Source organism: Rosa rugosa, chromosome 1 (genome assembly GCF_958449725.1).
Source record: "Rosa rugosa chromosome 1, drRosRugo1.1, whole genome shotgun sequence".
Taxonomy (NCBI): domain Eukaryota; kingdom Viridiplantae; phylum Streptophyta; class Magnoliopsida; order Rosales; family Rosaceae; genus Rosa; species Rosa rugosa.
In genome coordinates, this window is record NC_084820.1 from 37,415,818 (window position 1) to 37,433,358 (window position 17,541).

A 17,541-nucleotide genomic window follows, 5' to 3' on the forward strand; every position below is an offset into this window, starting at 1 on the left:
TTCAAAACCCAGAAACAATGAGTTTGTTATCCTATTTTACACTTGGATTGAGAGGATTATCTTTACATTGAGTTGGCTTTTCATTTAATCTATTTGCAACTTTGAATTCATTTTATTATCACAACTTCAGAATTGGGGGGTTTCGTATTTGTTACATTCTCTCTCTTGGATGACAAGATGTTGAACAATTCTTGGGTTCGTCCCTCTTCCAGCCTACCATTCAGGGATGCAGAAATTGGATTAGAAATCATAGTGTAAACAAGGATTGGACTAGAAAAAGTAAACAAAAAATGTGCAGTATTTCTAAGAGAGAAGTCTGCACAGCAATTTGAATCATTTTTGTACAATTGTTTGCGTGCTCATTGCAAAATTGCAACCGACATAATGTGATGTTTAAGGAAGAAAAAGTACTTCAGAACAACAAAAGTCTGGAATCCATTTCATTGATATGCATATATATATATATATAAGAAAAAAGCAAGCGCTGGTTGCAGAGTTTGTATTTTGTAGATTAAGAAACGGATGCATCAACTTTCATTCTACCAACGAGATACAGTGCTTGTTACCAGTATAAACTGAACTTCTAACAAGTTCACTAATTATCATGTAATATATATTCCCCATCTCTAGTTAATATAGGTTTCAAGATGTAATGTGTATATATATACATGTAGAAAGGGAGGGGGGGAAGATGTCAATCACTTTGCATAGTGATTACCTCTGAGTTTTCAATCACCAACAAAAAGCACAGAAAAGTGGGTTCCCTGCCGTCTAATACAAACAGCTCATCTTGGTTTATCAGCACCATCTTCTCCGATTGTCTATTAGAATTCAATGGCTAACCAATTTGCTGGAACCAAAAATACAATTTGTTATATCTAGTTCTAGTGTTTCTCAGCCTTAGAAGAGTTCAATTACCCTGATGAGTACCAAGAGTCGGGCATTTTATATTCTGTGTTAGGAGGAGGCCCACTACTGGCTTGTTAGACTTGCGGCACTTGTCAGGTGATAGCTGATGCATATCTTTACAGCAAATGATACTCGAGATTGCATCCGTTTTCATCTTATTTTCTGAAATGACTCACTCAACTAACTGCATCTTCCGAGTCCGATTTTACCTGAAAAACAACAGGTGAAAGATGTTGGGCATTTCATACACGACAAGGCTAAATGTCCATCCTGGGGTAGCTGTAGATTGAAAATATAGATTACCAGTTGGAGATGTTTCAGCAAAGCTCCATGTAGCAAATCTTTGAGCTGCTTACATTGATCTACCATGTGACCTGAATTTATCATTTCCTCAAGTTGGCACCAGAGGCGCTGAATTGTTGTATATGGAAACCAAACTCCAAATGGTCTTTTACGATTCATGATGTTGGCTGGTCTCTGCTAACGGAAACATCTTAAGTTAAAACTACTGACAGGAATCATAGACACACTTGCTATAAGGCCTATTCAGCATAAGGAAATAATGGCCAATTAACTGGTGGGTGACTCAGGATACCCATTTTCTACCACTTTGTGAGCTATTGAAAGCTCTTTACATATTCAATGTGACAGTGCCCTTTCAAGTTTATCCAAGTACCCCACAATGACCCACCAATGTATGTTATATCTACTGATATCTCAAGATCAAATAATCATGGACATAAATATCCTATTCTAAAAGAAAAATAAACAACATGAAAGCAACACCTACATTTGTGTGTCACTTTGATCAAGTTTCTATATTCATATTGCAAATTGCACAAACACAACAATATCTAATGATATAACATAGGTACAGATAATATCAACTGAGCAAGAATTCAGAAGCTTAAGATAGAAAAGAGAAGGCTGGACTTTACCATGGATGCTAAAGAACCTATGTACTCAAGCAACAGATTCGTAGCTTCTCTATATCGACCATAATCAACATATAGTTGAAATAATAATGCCGGACTTGATTCTTGGCCAGTCATCCTCAATGTCTTTTCCCTCCTGCCATCCTGTCAACAGTCAAGCGCATGTCATAAGGCTATCAAGTGAAGAGAATGTGTCTTTTGAAGCTATCCCATTAAGAAAGAATAAGAAAACATAGTTAATTGGAAATCGATGAACTACATTGCATATACAGCATACAGAGTGTATCTTTTTGGTCCGGTTCAGCCTATATTGTTACCTTGAATAATTTAACCAACCAAAGAGGCAGTTCGATTTGAGAATCCGTACGAAGAAGAGTTTCAGCAACAAAAAATGGTAGACGTGCATGGAAGACTTTATATCGGTCCTGCATATTGTGAATGTATAACAATTTAAAATACAAAGAAAATTACATATAGGTAGCAAAGAGAGAGAACGGGGAGAACATGAAGAATGAACAAAACACATTAGCCTGTGATATGGAATATCTATACATTGTCCTGATTTCATTTAATACATTTATATGACTAGTTTGACAAAGAAAGAAGGTAGCCAACCTTTCACCAACATTTGTGATGAGAATATCATAAGTTCACAACCTAAGAGGGTATAAAATATAAACATTGTACACCTCTAATCACATTAGGATACTAAAACACTTAAATTTCGGAAGCTGATCACACCTCAAATAAAAACCAAGAACCAAATACTCTTATGGATTGGAATCATAATCCCAGTTTACTTCGTGTTTTTTTTTTTTTTTTTTTTTTTTGCGCATAAATTAAAAGCAAAACTTTGGCCAGTCCATGATCAACAACATGTTGTGTTATAACCCATTTAAAATCCCAAATTTGGAAAATTGATTTTTCATCTTATGAACCAAACATGGAGAAGTAAAAAGGTGCAGAAGATACACACAAGATAAAGCTCGAGAGTTCCCCATTGATTAATTCCGCTGGATTGTTGATTTGCTGAACTTGTATCTGGTGAACCATGAACGATCACTTCATCCTTTGAAGAAGTCAACAGAAGACCCCGTGTTGTCGAATCATCCCTGAAAGTTATGAAATGCATCATTTAGTTTCAATTTTAAGAATTGTGTAGCCTAGCTGTAAAAGAAAGTAACTATTACAAGATCCCAATTGAGCAAAAATTAAAAGTATTGCAGCCAATTGCATGGCATGGAATAGACTAATCTTACCCGACCCTTGAAGAATTAACTATATGTGGACAGCATTTTAGTGACATAGCAGAGAAAACTCTTTCCAATCCCCTGAAAAAAAGTTAACCTCAGGTTACATTTAATGCATATAAAGGAAATACATAGTTGTAATAGTAAATAATATAGACATGTACCTCTTTAACTCTGAACCTTTGAAGAATCTTAAAAGAACTGTAAATGCCATATCATATAGATTTGTCTGGATCAAGAGATCAACCAACTCCAATGGTGCTTTCTGGGTTCCTGAAAGAAATCAAGGAGGTTTCAACTTGAAGAAAATAATAAAATATAATCACAACAATAAAAAGTGAATTAAGAAGGCAAAGCAAACATTTCCGACAAAATTCTTCAAGCCAAACCATCAGATGTAGACAACAAAATTCCTACTTCAAGCATTGGATCTCTATCTGAGTTAAGATGAGTGCTCAGATAGGTTGGGACATATTGGCCGACTCACAAAGGAAAAGGATGGGTAATATCCCTAGGAGGGCTTGTAAAAGCTGTTCTCTGCTGGATTTTTTCCTCCTAGGGTTGAGTTAGAATATGATCAATGGCAAAGGAAAGACAATTTATGATAGCTGCTAACCATGTGATGAATAAACTATGATCACTCGTTCGCAACAGTGACATTTTTTTTTTTTTGGGGGGGGGGGGGTTTAATTCTGACAGTGTTATTATACTGCTGTAAACAGAAGAGGACATGATTACTATCAATTCATAACCCCATACCCCAAGCTTACATAACATTCAGGGCAAGTTTCTATAGCAGAGCTTTTGATCTTGTTCATGAAGTTGTAGTTGTGCTTCATTTATTCTTCAAGACCTTGAAGACAAAAGCTAAGAAGAGGTTTGGAAGATTTCCAAGAAATTTTTTGACTATTTAGATCACTAGTGGGTAGTCACTTATTTGTTATCTATCTTTCCCTCCCTAATGCTTTGATAGCAGGGTGGAAAAACACAGAGTAGGGGGAGACTAGGAAAGTAAATGACTCATTCTTCTTCTTCTTCTTCTTCTTTTTGCCCTCAAATAGGTATATATATTATATATAATTGTACTAATTCCTTTTCTTTGTACATAAAAAGTGGGGATTATGGTTTATGGTCATCTCAGGTTAATTGCTTGAAAAAGTATATAACCTAATTAGCAGAAAAGCAGTTACCTGTATTTGTCCATTTGACATGTGCCAGTGAAAGCAAATATTCTGCTGAAGTAAGCACAAACTCGTTTTCAATTTTCTGAATATCTATATAAGATTTCCAACTTTGAGGATCAACATCATTGCTTGCTGCTGCAATACAAAAAAAAAAAAAAAAACAAGGCACTAGATTAGAAAGTTTAATACAAGGAATCTATATACAAACACGCACACATAAATGTCCAGGGCCTTCCAGTAAGGGATCCTTCGAATTGCGCAACTTGAGGGATTCTGTGTGTGTGTGTGTGTGTGTGTCTGAATTCATGTCTCCTATTTTGTGCGTACATTCATTATCTCTTCTCAAAAAGTGATATCTTACTGGTGAGGGCAGCATTCCATACAAAAGAATAAAATATAGAATTGTAGTAATTAGTGTTTTCAATATCAGCCATTGAATTTTGATCCAACAGTTGGTGAGCCTTTTTTCTGTTGCTCAGAAAATTGAGGATCAAAACTATAGGTATATAGTTTATCAAAATATGCATGGTAATCATGATCTGAAGATAAAAAAATAAATAAAAACAGAATTTCTTGGCTGTTCCATCACTTACGCTGGTCTTCAATTGTTATTCTAGCCTTTTTACTTGGATACTGCTCATTGTGAATAGCATTTCTCTCAAGGAGAGGATCAATCCAAGCATATGCTGGATGAACAAGATGAAGTGCGTTGATAGCAGCAGAGAGCCCATTCAGTATCTCCTTCAGTGCTCGCCACAATTGCTGGTACCCTTTCAGAGATGTTTCAGTTCTCAAACGAGCAGAATAAAGGTACATGTAGCTTGCTGCTTTTCGCCAGTTATGCCGATGCATTTCAAATGCATAAAGCAACTTATATAAGTTTGGCTTTGCTAAAATGTCTGACCGCTCAGCCTGCATATTTGATTAAAAGAAAGAAAAATGATCACCGGGACAAAAAAAAAAAAAAAAGCACGAATCTATATTAAAACACAATACCCAGCAGGTCTTACTAAGTTATACCTTCCATGAAAGCTCTTGTTCCACCTTCTCTGTAAGACCAATGAATGGTAGCTGACCACCACAAAGAATCTGCAATCAATAACAATAGAAGAAAAAATTTATATAAGAAATAGCCAGTGATACATTGCAAGCTCAAGTGGAAATAAGAAATCAGCTGCCGCAATCCCTCAATCCCTTAATTCAATTTGTGGGATCCGTACTCAAACTAGTAAACTAGAAAGAAAAAACTGTTGAAAGCAAACAAGGATGAATCAGGAATGCGATTGGATACCTTTATGGCACCACGTTCATAAAGAACAATTATAAGACGCCTCAACCAGATGTGCTTGCTCTCCTCATCTGGATTTGAAATTATTGCACAATACGCATCATAAAAGAGATTGAGATCTAAAGTAAACTTGCAAACATGTGCCCAAAGTCTTCCTTTGATGGTAGATACTGATTCATCAAATGGAGCTCTGTCATGGGACTCATTGTTTGCACTATAAGCTTCCTCAACTTGCTCAAGCGCAGCAAGAGCAAACTGACATGCACCTTCACTAATATTATATTGCTCAAATATCTGCATTGCCCACTGATAGTAATGGAGCCTCCATGAAGCATCTGATACGCTACCATCTGAACCAAAGAAAGGCAAGGCAAAGGAAACAGCAAAAAATAAAAACAAAATTCATAACATTAATTATTGTTTAATGCATAAAGGTAACAAACTCACCGATACCAAGATGTGGCAACCCCGCTTCCTGAGGCAAACTTTGTAAGGCCTGCGCTGAGCCATTTCCAGATGCAGCTCTGAATAGATAAATTACATTGTATATTTTCATCAGAGTTAAGTAAATGAGCATTTGAAAATTGGAACTTTAATGATCGCGCAAGTGCAAATCACAGCATTACACGTGATTATTTTAATAGAACCTTCACTATTTCCTTGCATGCACATTATTTTCCCCTCTTTTCTGGTTTAACAATAAACCTTTTCATTCTTACTATGATCAAGAGTAGAGCTGTTGAAGAAAATGCTAAAAACTAGAAGCATTTTCTTTATCACATGCACATTCAAGTAATGGGTAATAGAATAGGAGTAAGCTTTAGAATAGTTTAAATGCACACCAAGCAGCTCTCTATATGGCATTATAAAGTCATAGATTTATTTTTCACCTCTACAGCTTGATATCCATGAATGAAATTTTCTGAGAATAGGAGCTGGACTGATTGTTGATAATTTTTTCTTCTATAGTTTATGTGCAGAGATTTAATGGAAGGGGCCTAATACACAAACAAAAATATGTGTGTGTATGCTCCCTATTCTATTAATTCAGAGTGTTTCATATGCTACAGCCCAAACAACGTCAATAAAAATATGACCACATTCCAACAATAAAAATGACCACATTCCACATTCCAACACTGGGATACCTTTATTCTTTTCTCAATAAGATTTTCTTAACAGATTTAAAGATTCAGTGTAAATATGAAAATTCACTGCAATATACGCAAGGCCAAAATAAACAACTCTTTGTTGTATAATCCTTTTTATGATCTGATCAATAAAAGCTGTTTCATTTTGGAAAAAAGAAAAAATCCAAAGCCACTTTAAGGGGGTAACTCGCTAGGGGAGGTATTAAATGATAGATAGAAAACACAGAAAACAATACCTGAAGAAACAACGAACAGCTTCATGAACTTTCCTCTCTTTCAGGACCCCATGTAATCCACGATGTGCTTGAGCAAGGAAACAGCATCCTAAAAGATGATGCAGTATGCACCATCCACCATCTGTAGCTTGAATACGATGAGAAGTCTTCTCCTTTTGTAAATGTGCCTCCACAATAGTGAGTAGGTGCTTTACACAGTACATAAATAACAGTTGAAGTAAGTACATAGTTCAACAAAGCATTCGTGAACAAGAAAAGCTCAGCTACTAGTAGGAAACTGTATGTAGAGAAATAACCTCAACAGCATCATACTGCCCGTGCCGTAGCAGGATCAATGCAAGATCCGCTGCACGCCTCAGGACAGTAAGGGATTCCCCATTCTGGCCCCACATGATCCAGCTAGCAAATTCTCGTATTGAATCAATTATGTCCTGAACGTTTGGTATGCTTCTTGGAGAAAAGTGGCTCTGGTCTTTGGAGGAACTTCTAACATTAAGTAAGAATATAAAAGCCAGAGTGAACTCGCACTTCCCAAGCTTCTCATTCCATGATCTTCTGCCTGTGTTGCTATCTGAACCATAAACATTGGATAATCATCAGGGCAACAATAAATCTAGCGACACTAGCTAAAAGCCTATAAAGGATCCAGCAATGGCATTAACATACCAATTTGTAACAATGAAAGTTGAGAGCTGAAATCTTCAATTGCAGCTGATTCAGATGGTGTGGTGGCAAAGAAATGTAAGAGAAGCCACTCATAAATGATTTCTTGAATCACTGGAACCAACTCAAGCTGTATTTTGGATATATCATCATGTAGCATATTGATCTGCATGCAACAAGAAAGGGCAAAAAAGATCTATTAGAAGTTTACTGGATTGATCTTTCATTCTATTCTATTAAATTGGAGTGCTATAATGTCTTAGTTGGTTCTTTGTTGTGGAAGCCCTCTTTTATTTGTGTTATTTAGTTGGCTGACTTTCAGGGAACACAATGTCTCCATGTTGTCTTCTCTCATATTCAACAACAACACACACACACACACACACCCCGAAGGTTAAGACTCTAACTATGGAGTAAGACATAATATCAGAAGTGTCAACTATACCAAAGGCAAGAGAATAGACAGCAAACCATTATGTACATTAACTTTTAAAGTTTTGGAAGCAAGCATCAGAGTAACTTATTAATCAATTGACATGTGGAAAAGAAAGACGGGTCAAGAGATCCTCCATCCAAACAGTTGTACACCCTTTCAACATAAATCTTAGAGAATAAAGTCATTAAACCCTTCGTCTTTTCTCATATAATACTCTTCCAGCACTTCTTTCGCCACCAACACCAAATCCAGTAACAGACGCCTTGCAAAGCCAAAATCGTTCTAGTCATGAAACCTTTCATAAGCCCTTCTAGACATTGGTCACCAAACTGATCAGAAATATATACCCCAGTAAAATCATGAAACATACACATCATATCCTTTTTACCTATTTTTTGTTTTCTAATATCATAAACCATACAACACCTATCCTTTCGATCTCTGTAGACCATTTTCCAGGAGAAGTAATTTATTGACCACCACCATCGTTCCCCTTCAACCACCAACAACCCTCACTACTAAGTTGATAGTTAGTTTAGTGGTAAACCACACAATTATAGGCTATCACCAGGTCACAGGAAAATACAAACTTGTATGATACTTTTGTGCAAACACAGTGAACTATTGCTCGATAGCAAATCACTTTACAAGAGCAAAATTAAATTCTGCCACAAAGTACATTTTCATCAGTTAAATGAAGCCAAAGTAGGAAATTGCAATTAAAAACACATCAAGAAAAAATTTGATGAGAAATGCATCAATCAAGTCGTACATATCACGTGTAAAAATAAATTAGTCATCCTACTCATGGAACAAATTTGGTCTTCAAAGTAATACTATCAAGAGAAGCACTTAAATTCTCACACCTGGTATTACAGAAAAACGATAAAGAAATTTTTTTTTTTTTATAAGAAACCTTGAAGCACTAACATTCTCTTCATTACTTCAAAAATAAATAAATAAATAAATAAACATTCTCTTCATTTATTAACGAATTATGGTATTACTTCAGTCGCACACTGTCCCTAAAACCAAAAGAGGAAGGACAAGGACAAAAAGCCTCATCAAAACAAAGGAGAAGAAGAATACATTGAACCGGACAGACCTCTAACAGGCTACATGCATAGTACACAAACAGGCAGCATACATCTATGAACATACATCACTTATCTATAACAGAAGAGGATTTGTCAACCATAACAGATTTTTCTTTTTACGTAAGTTCGAATACCAATTTCTGATTAAGGATAAAAATGTCAAACCACAAATAGCAAAAAAATAAAAATAAATAATTAAAATTTGCATGACAATCTACCATCTTCATATCACTACCTCCACTCTCACACCCATTGGGTGTGTGGGAATTTCTAGTTTCAATAAATTAAAGTGCTCATTAGAGTTTCTTTTATTTTACCAAAACTGAAAGAACTTCGAAACTTAATAAGTAAAAAGATTAAATAAAAACTGACCTGCCCACTAATGCTCACTAGATAGCTTAGAAACAGATGAATATCCAGTGCAGACTCAAACATAACCTTTGCAACTTGAGACATAGCCTGGACCAAGATGGAGGCATTGATATCCAATGCTACTTCAGCATCAAATTTTTGTATAATTTTCCGAGGTATGAGATACTTTAGATAGTTCTCAATCACACTCAAAATACGGCTCCATGTGCCAGATTTCTCGTGCAAAGCATGAAGAGACAACATCATGTCAATTGAAAATTTCCTCAAATTTTTGTGATCTGCTAGATTTTTCTCCCAGGCAACATCAGGTCCAAGATCTGATATATGAAGCACTGCGGCTGTTGAACTATATCCAGTTTCTAATATCTTCAATAGGCGCGGAATAATTTCTTCAGATGAGATAACTGGTGGTGCACTAATGAGTGATTCATAAAATATAGCAGAAGCTGTTTTGCCCAATTGCTGGCTGACGTTAATGACACATCTGAGCATTTCAGCAAGTAGCTCACAATCAAGAGTCTCATCAAATGAATCCAACCCAAAGCTTGGAAAATTGCCAAGTTCATCCAAAGAGCCTATCAAGCATGAATTTGAATATGAGAAACCATATCTTAACAAACGACAAACTATCAAACAACAAAAAAAAATTCTGAAAAACAGAAGCAAGAATTAACTCGACTTCACGTAAAGGGTCAGTGAGATACCATCATTAACCCGCTCAATATCCTCCAAAGAACGAAAAAGAGATACTGAACTCTTTCTAATTAAACCAACAGTGCCAGTTGAGGAATCAACAAGCAGGCCACATGGTGCATTGCTCTTGCACCAGTTTTGGAAATAGCGAGCACAAAAAATTTTCCAGCAGCAAAATATTGACGATGAATTACCAGTCAGACCCTATCACAATATACAAAGTTTATCAGTTGGTTACTAAATCCAAGTGATTCCCTCCCTCCTCCAGTGTGTGCGTGTGTGTGTGTATGAGAAAGAATCAATTCAAACCATTAGGAAAACCTCATGTTCAATCAGGGAAAGAATTTCCTTCTTCAACCCGTCAGCAGTTAAGGAGTGGAAATCTGACTCAGTCCAGTGCCTATTATAATCCAACAAAGTTGTGCGCAAAGCAGCATTATGATGAATGCCAGGAAGAAGCAGCCTACGTAAGAAAATAGAAGATACAACGGGTAGAATATGATCCTGTACAAATTCACATCAAGCAAAGCATTGTAAGCAACATTTGCAACATATAGTAACATCTTGCTTGGAACAAGCATGCATCTTACAAAAGCTTATAAATGTTTATTTTACATATATGTTTAAACTCAACCCTCTTATGCTGTTACACCCTTAATCCCAAATTTTTGTGTCATCTCGATAAATTCTTTTTGAAGTTATCCAAAATTAGATAAGATATGCAAAAGTAGGAAAGAATAAGAGTTGTCTGTAAAATGTCTTCCTCCCTGATTATGTTGATTGTCCTAATTGGAGACATAATTATTTAATTGATAATGACCTTTATTCTAGCCTAACCACCTCTTTTTAGTCAATACTTGCAAACAAGCTCAAATTCATCTGTACACGTACACCAAATTTTCAAGCAGGGAAAATCTGAGTCTCGAACAGGAATCAGACCATCCTATGAAGGATATAGGATGCTAGTCTACAAACAAAAAATATAAGACTCAGACAGCATACCTTTGAAGATGAAAATATTGAATGAGTTATCAAAAGAAGGTCATCCGAAGAATGTTCAGAACTTTGAAAGAGTTGATCTGCAACGAAGTCCTCTTGCAAAGCATAACAAACTGCATCTACCCTACAAATACAAATGCAAATAAGAAAGGAAGAGAGCACTCATCTATATTTAAAATAGTCATGTACACTGTATAGTGGACCCAAACACAAAATGATAAGAATTCCTGATAAACAGATATCCATAATGAGTACTGTTCATGGTCACCTACCATCTTGTTAATATCAAGGGTTGAGATTAAAACACTTAGAAGGAACTAAGAATATGGTTAAACCACAGTCAATTAAAAATTTATAGGAGTGAGTACACTTACATGTTGACATTTGTATGCAACAACTTGTGAAGCACTAGTCCCTGATTTTTCAATATGCATATCTTGTTGGAAATAAGTTTGACATCAATCCATCCATCCTATGGAAAAAGCAAATAGATAACACATTTGGTGTTAGAGATATAGCTCCACATAGACACAAAACTTATTAAATACAAAGAGTGGATGGACAAAAAGAAAATTTGTTACCTCCTCAATAGGAAAAATTTGTTCTGAAGGATCCAACGATAAAACAATTCTGTCTCCCACGTTACAATGGAGGCTATATACGTAGATCGTCTCTGAGCTCATTTCCTTCACAAAATCACCAAGGAATCAATAAAAACAAAAGCAGAAAATGCATTTATAATATCAGGCTTGGGTAACTGAATGCATATAGAAGATACATCAAGTCATGCGCTAGAGGAATATTACTGATTTCTATCTGCAGTTTAGAACTGAACCATAAGTTAATACTAAAGTGATAAATTTTCACTAATTCTTAGCTACTGCCACTTTAATCTTTTGGGGGGTGCATATGTAATCCACCATTGTTTCTGCTGTGTGTTGCTTTGAAGCAGTTTTAATCCTAAAAGTCAACTTGAGGATATTTGAAATGATCCCTAGCTGGGAAGTAATAAGAATTGCAAATACTGTGGGTGCCATGCCTCATTCGGACATCATATTAGAATGTGATCTCTTATGTTATGTGGTGCTTAAAGAGAACATGAATTGCAAGAACTCATGAAGAAGTTGAATGCTTTTACATTAAAACAAGCACCAGGCCAAACGTAGGCCACGATCACTACTAATATTTCTGTGCACTTCCAAACCAAACAAAACATCAAATCACAAATGGCCAACATCAAGACAGCCAATAACAATAATAATAATAATAATAATATTTTGATATTAAGGATCTCAATAACATTTATAAACGTTAAACCTAGAAATGTCAACTTTGCAAAGGGGCATGCTATTCATTTTTGGATGTCAGAATGATAATAAGATGTGACAATGTGAACAAAATTACGAGCAATACTGAGATAAAATACAAAATATAATTTACATATCTATATTGCTTCTTTTTTTTCAAGCAGACTTTTCTGAATATCTCCGTATTTCTTTTATATTTTATTTGTTAAGCTTACCTTGAGGTTGAGGAGAAGTTAAATAGAAAAATCCTAACCAACTACTATATATAGAAACACTCATATATACAAAAAAAAAACGTGGCAATGAAGGAGGGTATAGAAGACATATTGCATTCAAATTTTGCCTTCATTAGAAAATTTAAAATCTTAGCGGTAGTATTGTGTCTCCATACCGAATTATGTCTGTACAAGATTGCCAAAGGAATTATGCTCGAATCATTGTCAGCTTGACCAACCCATAACCTTACCAATGCAGCTCCTGCACCATACAAAATAGGGGGGAAAATCATAAAATTAAAGTAAAATGTTTTGTCATTTTAAAAGGGGATACACGTGGGTAAAGGATCACTTTGCAATTTTGAATAAACAAGAATGTTCTGATTTATAAGGGTGAATAATACATGCAATAGATTATTGAAATTTTATTTTCTTGTTGCTGAAGAGCATAGATGATGGAAGTTTCAAAGGGAAAATTTGAAGAAACATATGGTCTTACAAAGCTATACAAACTATGAGCCAACATCAAAAGACCTTTGGGTCATGAGAAAATCATTTCATTGCCCAAAGTCCATGCCAGGAAATTTCAGATTTAATTTAAACCAAGTAATATATGTATATATCCGAAGCAAGTTTTCAAGAAACTGCTCGAGTTTTAGCAAAAGCTGCCCTCCGGGGTCGTATTGATTGGTTGAAAGGTCTAAAAGAGAACGTTGTTCTAGGAGGGATGACACACACACACACACACACACACATATATTACTTGTACCTATAACTTTAAAGTCAATATAACAATTAGTCTTCATTGACTTTGTTATCTGTTTGTGGAATAAAAAATAAAAACCTGGAAGATTTTGATTTTAGAGAAAACATGTGGAGGGTTCAGTATGTATCGAAGTTAATCAACCAGATACGTGTTGTGGTATCCCAGCCCAAACACTACAGGTAGCCATTCCCGTAAACTATACTTGAAAACTAACATATATTTGTATAGTCTCCAAAATTCATTCTTACAGCCAATCTTCATTCACATATGAGGCTTCCCAGTTTTCCTTTTTTTCATTATATCAATATAATCAATCATCAAAATGGAACTTGACATGAAAATTATGTCTCACGAATTCTACCCATTTAAAAAGATAATTTAAAAATTGTAATTTCTACGGACATTAATTTGCAGAAAACATTTTGCAGCCATTTCCCCATCATTATTGGTCACTTAATTGCACACATAAAGATGACTAATTTTTATATCAGTTTACAATACCTTCAAATCTTTAATATGAGTAACTTGTTAACAACTATACTGTAAAACAGAATACGATAATTATACGCCAAACATGAGACAACCCCAAAAACCCCATCCGTTATTAACATGTTACTGGTCAGCGAGTATCCTAGGCACATTCACTGGACACTGCAAACCCAAAAACCTGTTAAACGTATCCCTATCTGATTTAACTGCTGACCATAGTATGATTCTCTTAAGAGTATTTCTCCAGCATAAAGTGCTTATTGTACAAATGTAAAGTGTATGCTAAAAAGTTCATTCATGTACAAAAAGTACCATACAAGGGTATTAAATATAAGAAGTTTTGGTTTGAGAGATCCCTATTTTTATTAAGTGGTAATGAGGAGCGAATACTTAAGGACAACATAAAAACAATCACAAAAAGAATGAGGAAAATGGTAATACTTGCCTGCCATTGTAAGACCGTTCATCTTATGGGAAAAGAGCCTGCTATGAAATGATATATCCCATACTCGTAACACCCCATCCGTATGAATAACGAATATAAGTGGTTTCCCATGAACCATAGATATAGCCAAGTCCTGCACAGCGCCTACTGTCCTACCCCTGCAATATATTTTTCATCTACCATTTGTTGAATTTCATTGCCCGAGGATAGAACAGAATAATTAAGAAGGCATGTTACAATATATGCCTAGAAATCATAAGGTTAAAAGGCAACAGAATAAAGTGATCCTCGTGTTTTTAGGGATACTCATTTGCTTACTTATCAGAAAATGCTATGACACACAACAGAACTACCATTTTAGGCACTCTCAGATGTTCATTCTCAAGAGGAGTCACCTAGTTCAGTCACTACATTATCTCTACATGTGTCATTTAACCTATAACATTCCAAACATGAAATATTGATGAACAGATAACTGGAAATTCTATACACAGATTGATTATTTCAAGTAATTCCTACTTTTTTCATTGGATGATAAAAATTAACATAATTTACATAAGTACTCTCTCTTCACAGTGCAAAAGATGTGGAAATCATTTTGTCCAAGGGGTGGGGAATTTTGAAGCCCTGCCCCCTCACAAACCAAAATTAGGTATGGGGCAGGGTAGAATTGCCAATCTGAGAATTAGATATGAGAAGAAAAACAAATAGCCTACATATTTTGGTCTTTGGCATCTGAATGCCAAGTCTACCACACAATTGGGAGCATACTTAGATTCAAAGTTCATCAAGAAAACAAAAGATCAGAATGACACCAAAACGCTATCAAACTAAATGTCAAAAAATTGCATGTTGAGGGTAATATAGTTAAGTGAACCTACCTTGACATGAAACCCCACAAACTACCGATTCCTGGATCATCCCGTAGCTCTTGCAGAAAACCTATGGAAGTAGGAAAGAACATTTCGAATTAAGGGAGCGCAACAAAGCAGCATGCTACTAAATCCAGAATACAAACCGACATTGTCAGAGGGAAAACATTAGACTAATGGGAATCAATGTCAGCAAACTAAAGAGCATTTCAACGATTATAAGAATCAGAGAGGCCGCGAGATAATACCAGGAGCAGTGGATTCAAGTGTGAGTTGAAAGCAAGCAAGTGAGCCGTCATTCCGACCTACAACAAGACATCCGGCTGGCGTTGCTGCGGCACTGGTTATAGGTCCGTGGGGATGCAAGCTAAACTCTCTAATAACAGAGCTGGAAGCATAACTAGAGACGGTTCCAAGTCTCAAAAGGTAAGCGACTCCGGAGACGGTCAATGCGTAGAGCAAATAAGGGTGGCTCCTGGAACCGACATCAATCTGCAAAATTCATATAATGTACATGAGTAGGCGACGCAGCCCAGTGAGAAAAGAGAAGTTGAAAGTGTGAGTACCTCATTTTTGCAAAGAAAAACGGAGGAAGAGAGTGCTTGTGGAAAAGTGATTCGCAGTCCGAGTTTTGGAAATTCTTTGTTAGCAGAGAGCTCGAGTAATTCGAGAGAGTGAGGGAGATGCTTGTGGATTCTCCTGGTACAAATAGCCGGAAAAAAAAAAAATTGAATGATTGTGAAAGTGGGAGAAATTTGAAAGAGAGGTTAGAGAGTGAGAAAGAACCATATGAGATGTGTAGGAGGGTCGCCAATGGCGATGGAAGAAGCGCAATCGTGAGTGAGAGGGGCACAAGTATCAGCATCGGCGGTGGCGGTGGCGGTGGCGGCATTAGAAGAAGAAGAAGGAATAGGGAACTCAATCCATTTCAGTGAATCGCTGCCGAGGATTGGGACTTCCATGCCTACCGATTCCCAACTCTCGGGTCGATTATGGCAAAACCCTAGGCCTCAAACCTCTGTTCGCTCCGGGGTTTATTCAACCTTCTTTTTCTTTTCGGCTACACTGAACAATTTAGATGACCGAGTAAATTACTGTAAAGACCTTCGGCGCCAACAATCTCGTGTGCAGATTGAAAAATTGATTTCGATCCCATTTATTTTTTCGTATCGGATTCTACTTTTGGGACATGAGGTCACGTTTACATACTAAGAAAATACTAAGAAAATAATAAGTACGGGAATTGGAAAGTACGTTTACATCTCTAATTCAAAACTCTATTACAATTAGGTCAAGTAACCTATAGTTTGGGCCAGACACATATTCTGGATTTACTTGAACACTCCCCCTTGTGTCGCCCAAACGTGGTGCTCCTCTCGTTGTCTCATTAAAAACCTTGTCGAGTAACAAAAACCCAGTGGGACAAAAATAACCTCGGTCGAAAGGGAAAAAGAGCACAACACACCCTTCACGTTTCGAGATCATACATGTAGACATCTCCCCCTGATGTCTGAGTCTCCCCCTGATGACTACGATCATGGGAGTTAGGATAACTTTCGCAAGTCAATGCTTGCGACATGTTTCTCGAACGTGGATTTGGGCAATGACTTAGTGAACAAGTCTGCCACATTGTCCTCATATCGAACCTGGTTCACTTTGATCTTGAGGAGCTTCTATTGTTGCTGATTGTAGAAGAACTTAGGCGATATGTGCTTGGTGTTGTCGTCTTTGATGTAGCTTTGCTTCATTTGCTCAATGCAAGCAGCATTATTCTCATAAATGCTAGTAGGCTCATCTGTGGTGGATTCCAAACCACAATTACTTCGAACATGCGTAATTATGGATCTAATCCATATACATTCACGAACTGCTTTGTGAAGAGCAACAATCTCTGCATAGTTCAAAGATGTAGCGACTAAGGTATGTTTAGTGGACCTCTAAGATATCGCGGTCTTACCCATGGTGAATACATAACCAGTTTGGGAATGACCTTTGTGCGGGTCAGAGAGGTACCCAGCATCAGCAAAATCTTCCAAAAACACATGTAGTTTTGGGATGGGGATAGAGAACGCAGGCCAGCGTTGGCGGCGTTTCTGGTGTGTGATGGGTCTGAATCCATCATCTCTCTGTAGGAATAAAACAAGCCAATATCAATCGTACATCTCAAGTACCGAAAAGATATCTTTTACTCCAATCCAATGGCGTCGCGTTGGCGCAGAGCTATACCTTAGCTA

At 36.5% G+C, this 17,541-nt stretch overlaps 1 protein-coding gene across 5 annotated transcripts; it reads right to left on the reverse strand.

Annotated features, from left to right (window-relative positions):
* Window positions 1-55: 55 nt before the first annotated feature.
* LOC133724804 (nuclear pore complex protein NUP160) lies at window positions 56-16,476 on the reverse strand. 5 transcript variants are annotated; one of them, XR_009854034.1, is made up of 28 exons: window positions 16,094-16,476; window positions 15,874-16,006; window positions 15,556-15,799; window positions 15,317-15,377; window positions 14,436-14,593; window positions 12,912-12,997; window positions 11,795-11,899; window positions 11,588-11,685; window positions 11,217-11,337; window positions 10,524-10,718; window positions 10,226-10,418; window positions 9,522-10,096; window positions 7,620-7,782; window positions 7,250-7,524; window positions 6,954-7,141; window positions 6,014-6,090; window positions 5,570-5,916; window positions 5,299-5,367; window positions 4,872-5,190; window positions 4,285-4,413; window positions 3,259-3,367; window positions 3,104-3,175; window positions 2,821-2,956; window positions 2,162-2,269; window positions 1,848-1,988; window positions 1,213-1,386; window positions 719-1,118; window positions 56-213 (listed from the first exon to the last, which is right to left on the reverse strand). XR_009854034.1 is itself a non-coding variant. In XM_062151650.1 (27 exons), the coding sequence occupies exons 1-27, from the start codon at window positions 16,267-16,269 to the stop codon at window positions 1,086-1,088; spliced, it is 4,470 nt and encodes a 1,489-aa protein (XP_062007634.1). In that variant the 5' UTR covers window positions 16,270-16,476; the 3' UTR covers window positions 570-1,085. The 5 variants fall into 5 exon arrangements, 4 of the variants coding, with proteins under 4 accessions (XP_062007634.1, XP_062007632.1, XP_062007631.1 ...); XM_062151650.1 differs by lacking the exon at window positions 56-213 and having other exon boundaries at window positions 570-1,118; window positions 4,285-4,410; window positions 10,536-10,718; XM_062151648.1 differs by lacking the exon at window positions 56-213 and having other exon boundaries at window positions 570-1,118; window positions 4,285-4,410.
* Between the last annotated feature and the right edge of the window lie 1,065 nt (window positions 16,477-17,541).

Bases quoted from the DNA above. Each gene is read 5' to 3' on its own strand.
- LOC133724804 (XM_062151647.1), bottom strand. From the start codon at position 16,269: ATGGAAGTCCCAATCCTCGGCAGCGATTCACTGAAATGGATTGAGTTC. The intron at 11,686-11,794 runs GTAACAAATTTT...CTTTTTCCATAG, and splicing joins AAATTTTTCCTATTGAGGAG to GATGGATGGATTGATGTCAA. The intron at 10,419-10,523 runs GTTTGAATTGAT...ATATTGTGATAG, and splicing joins AACATGAGGTTTTCCTAATG to GGTCTGACTGGTAATTCATC.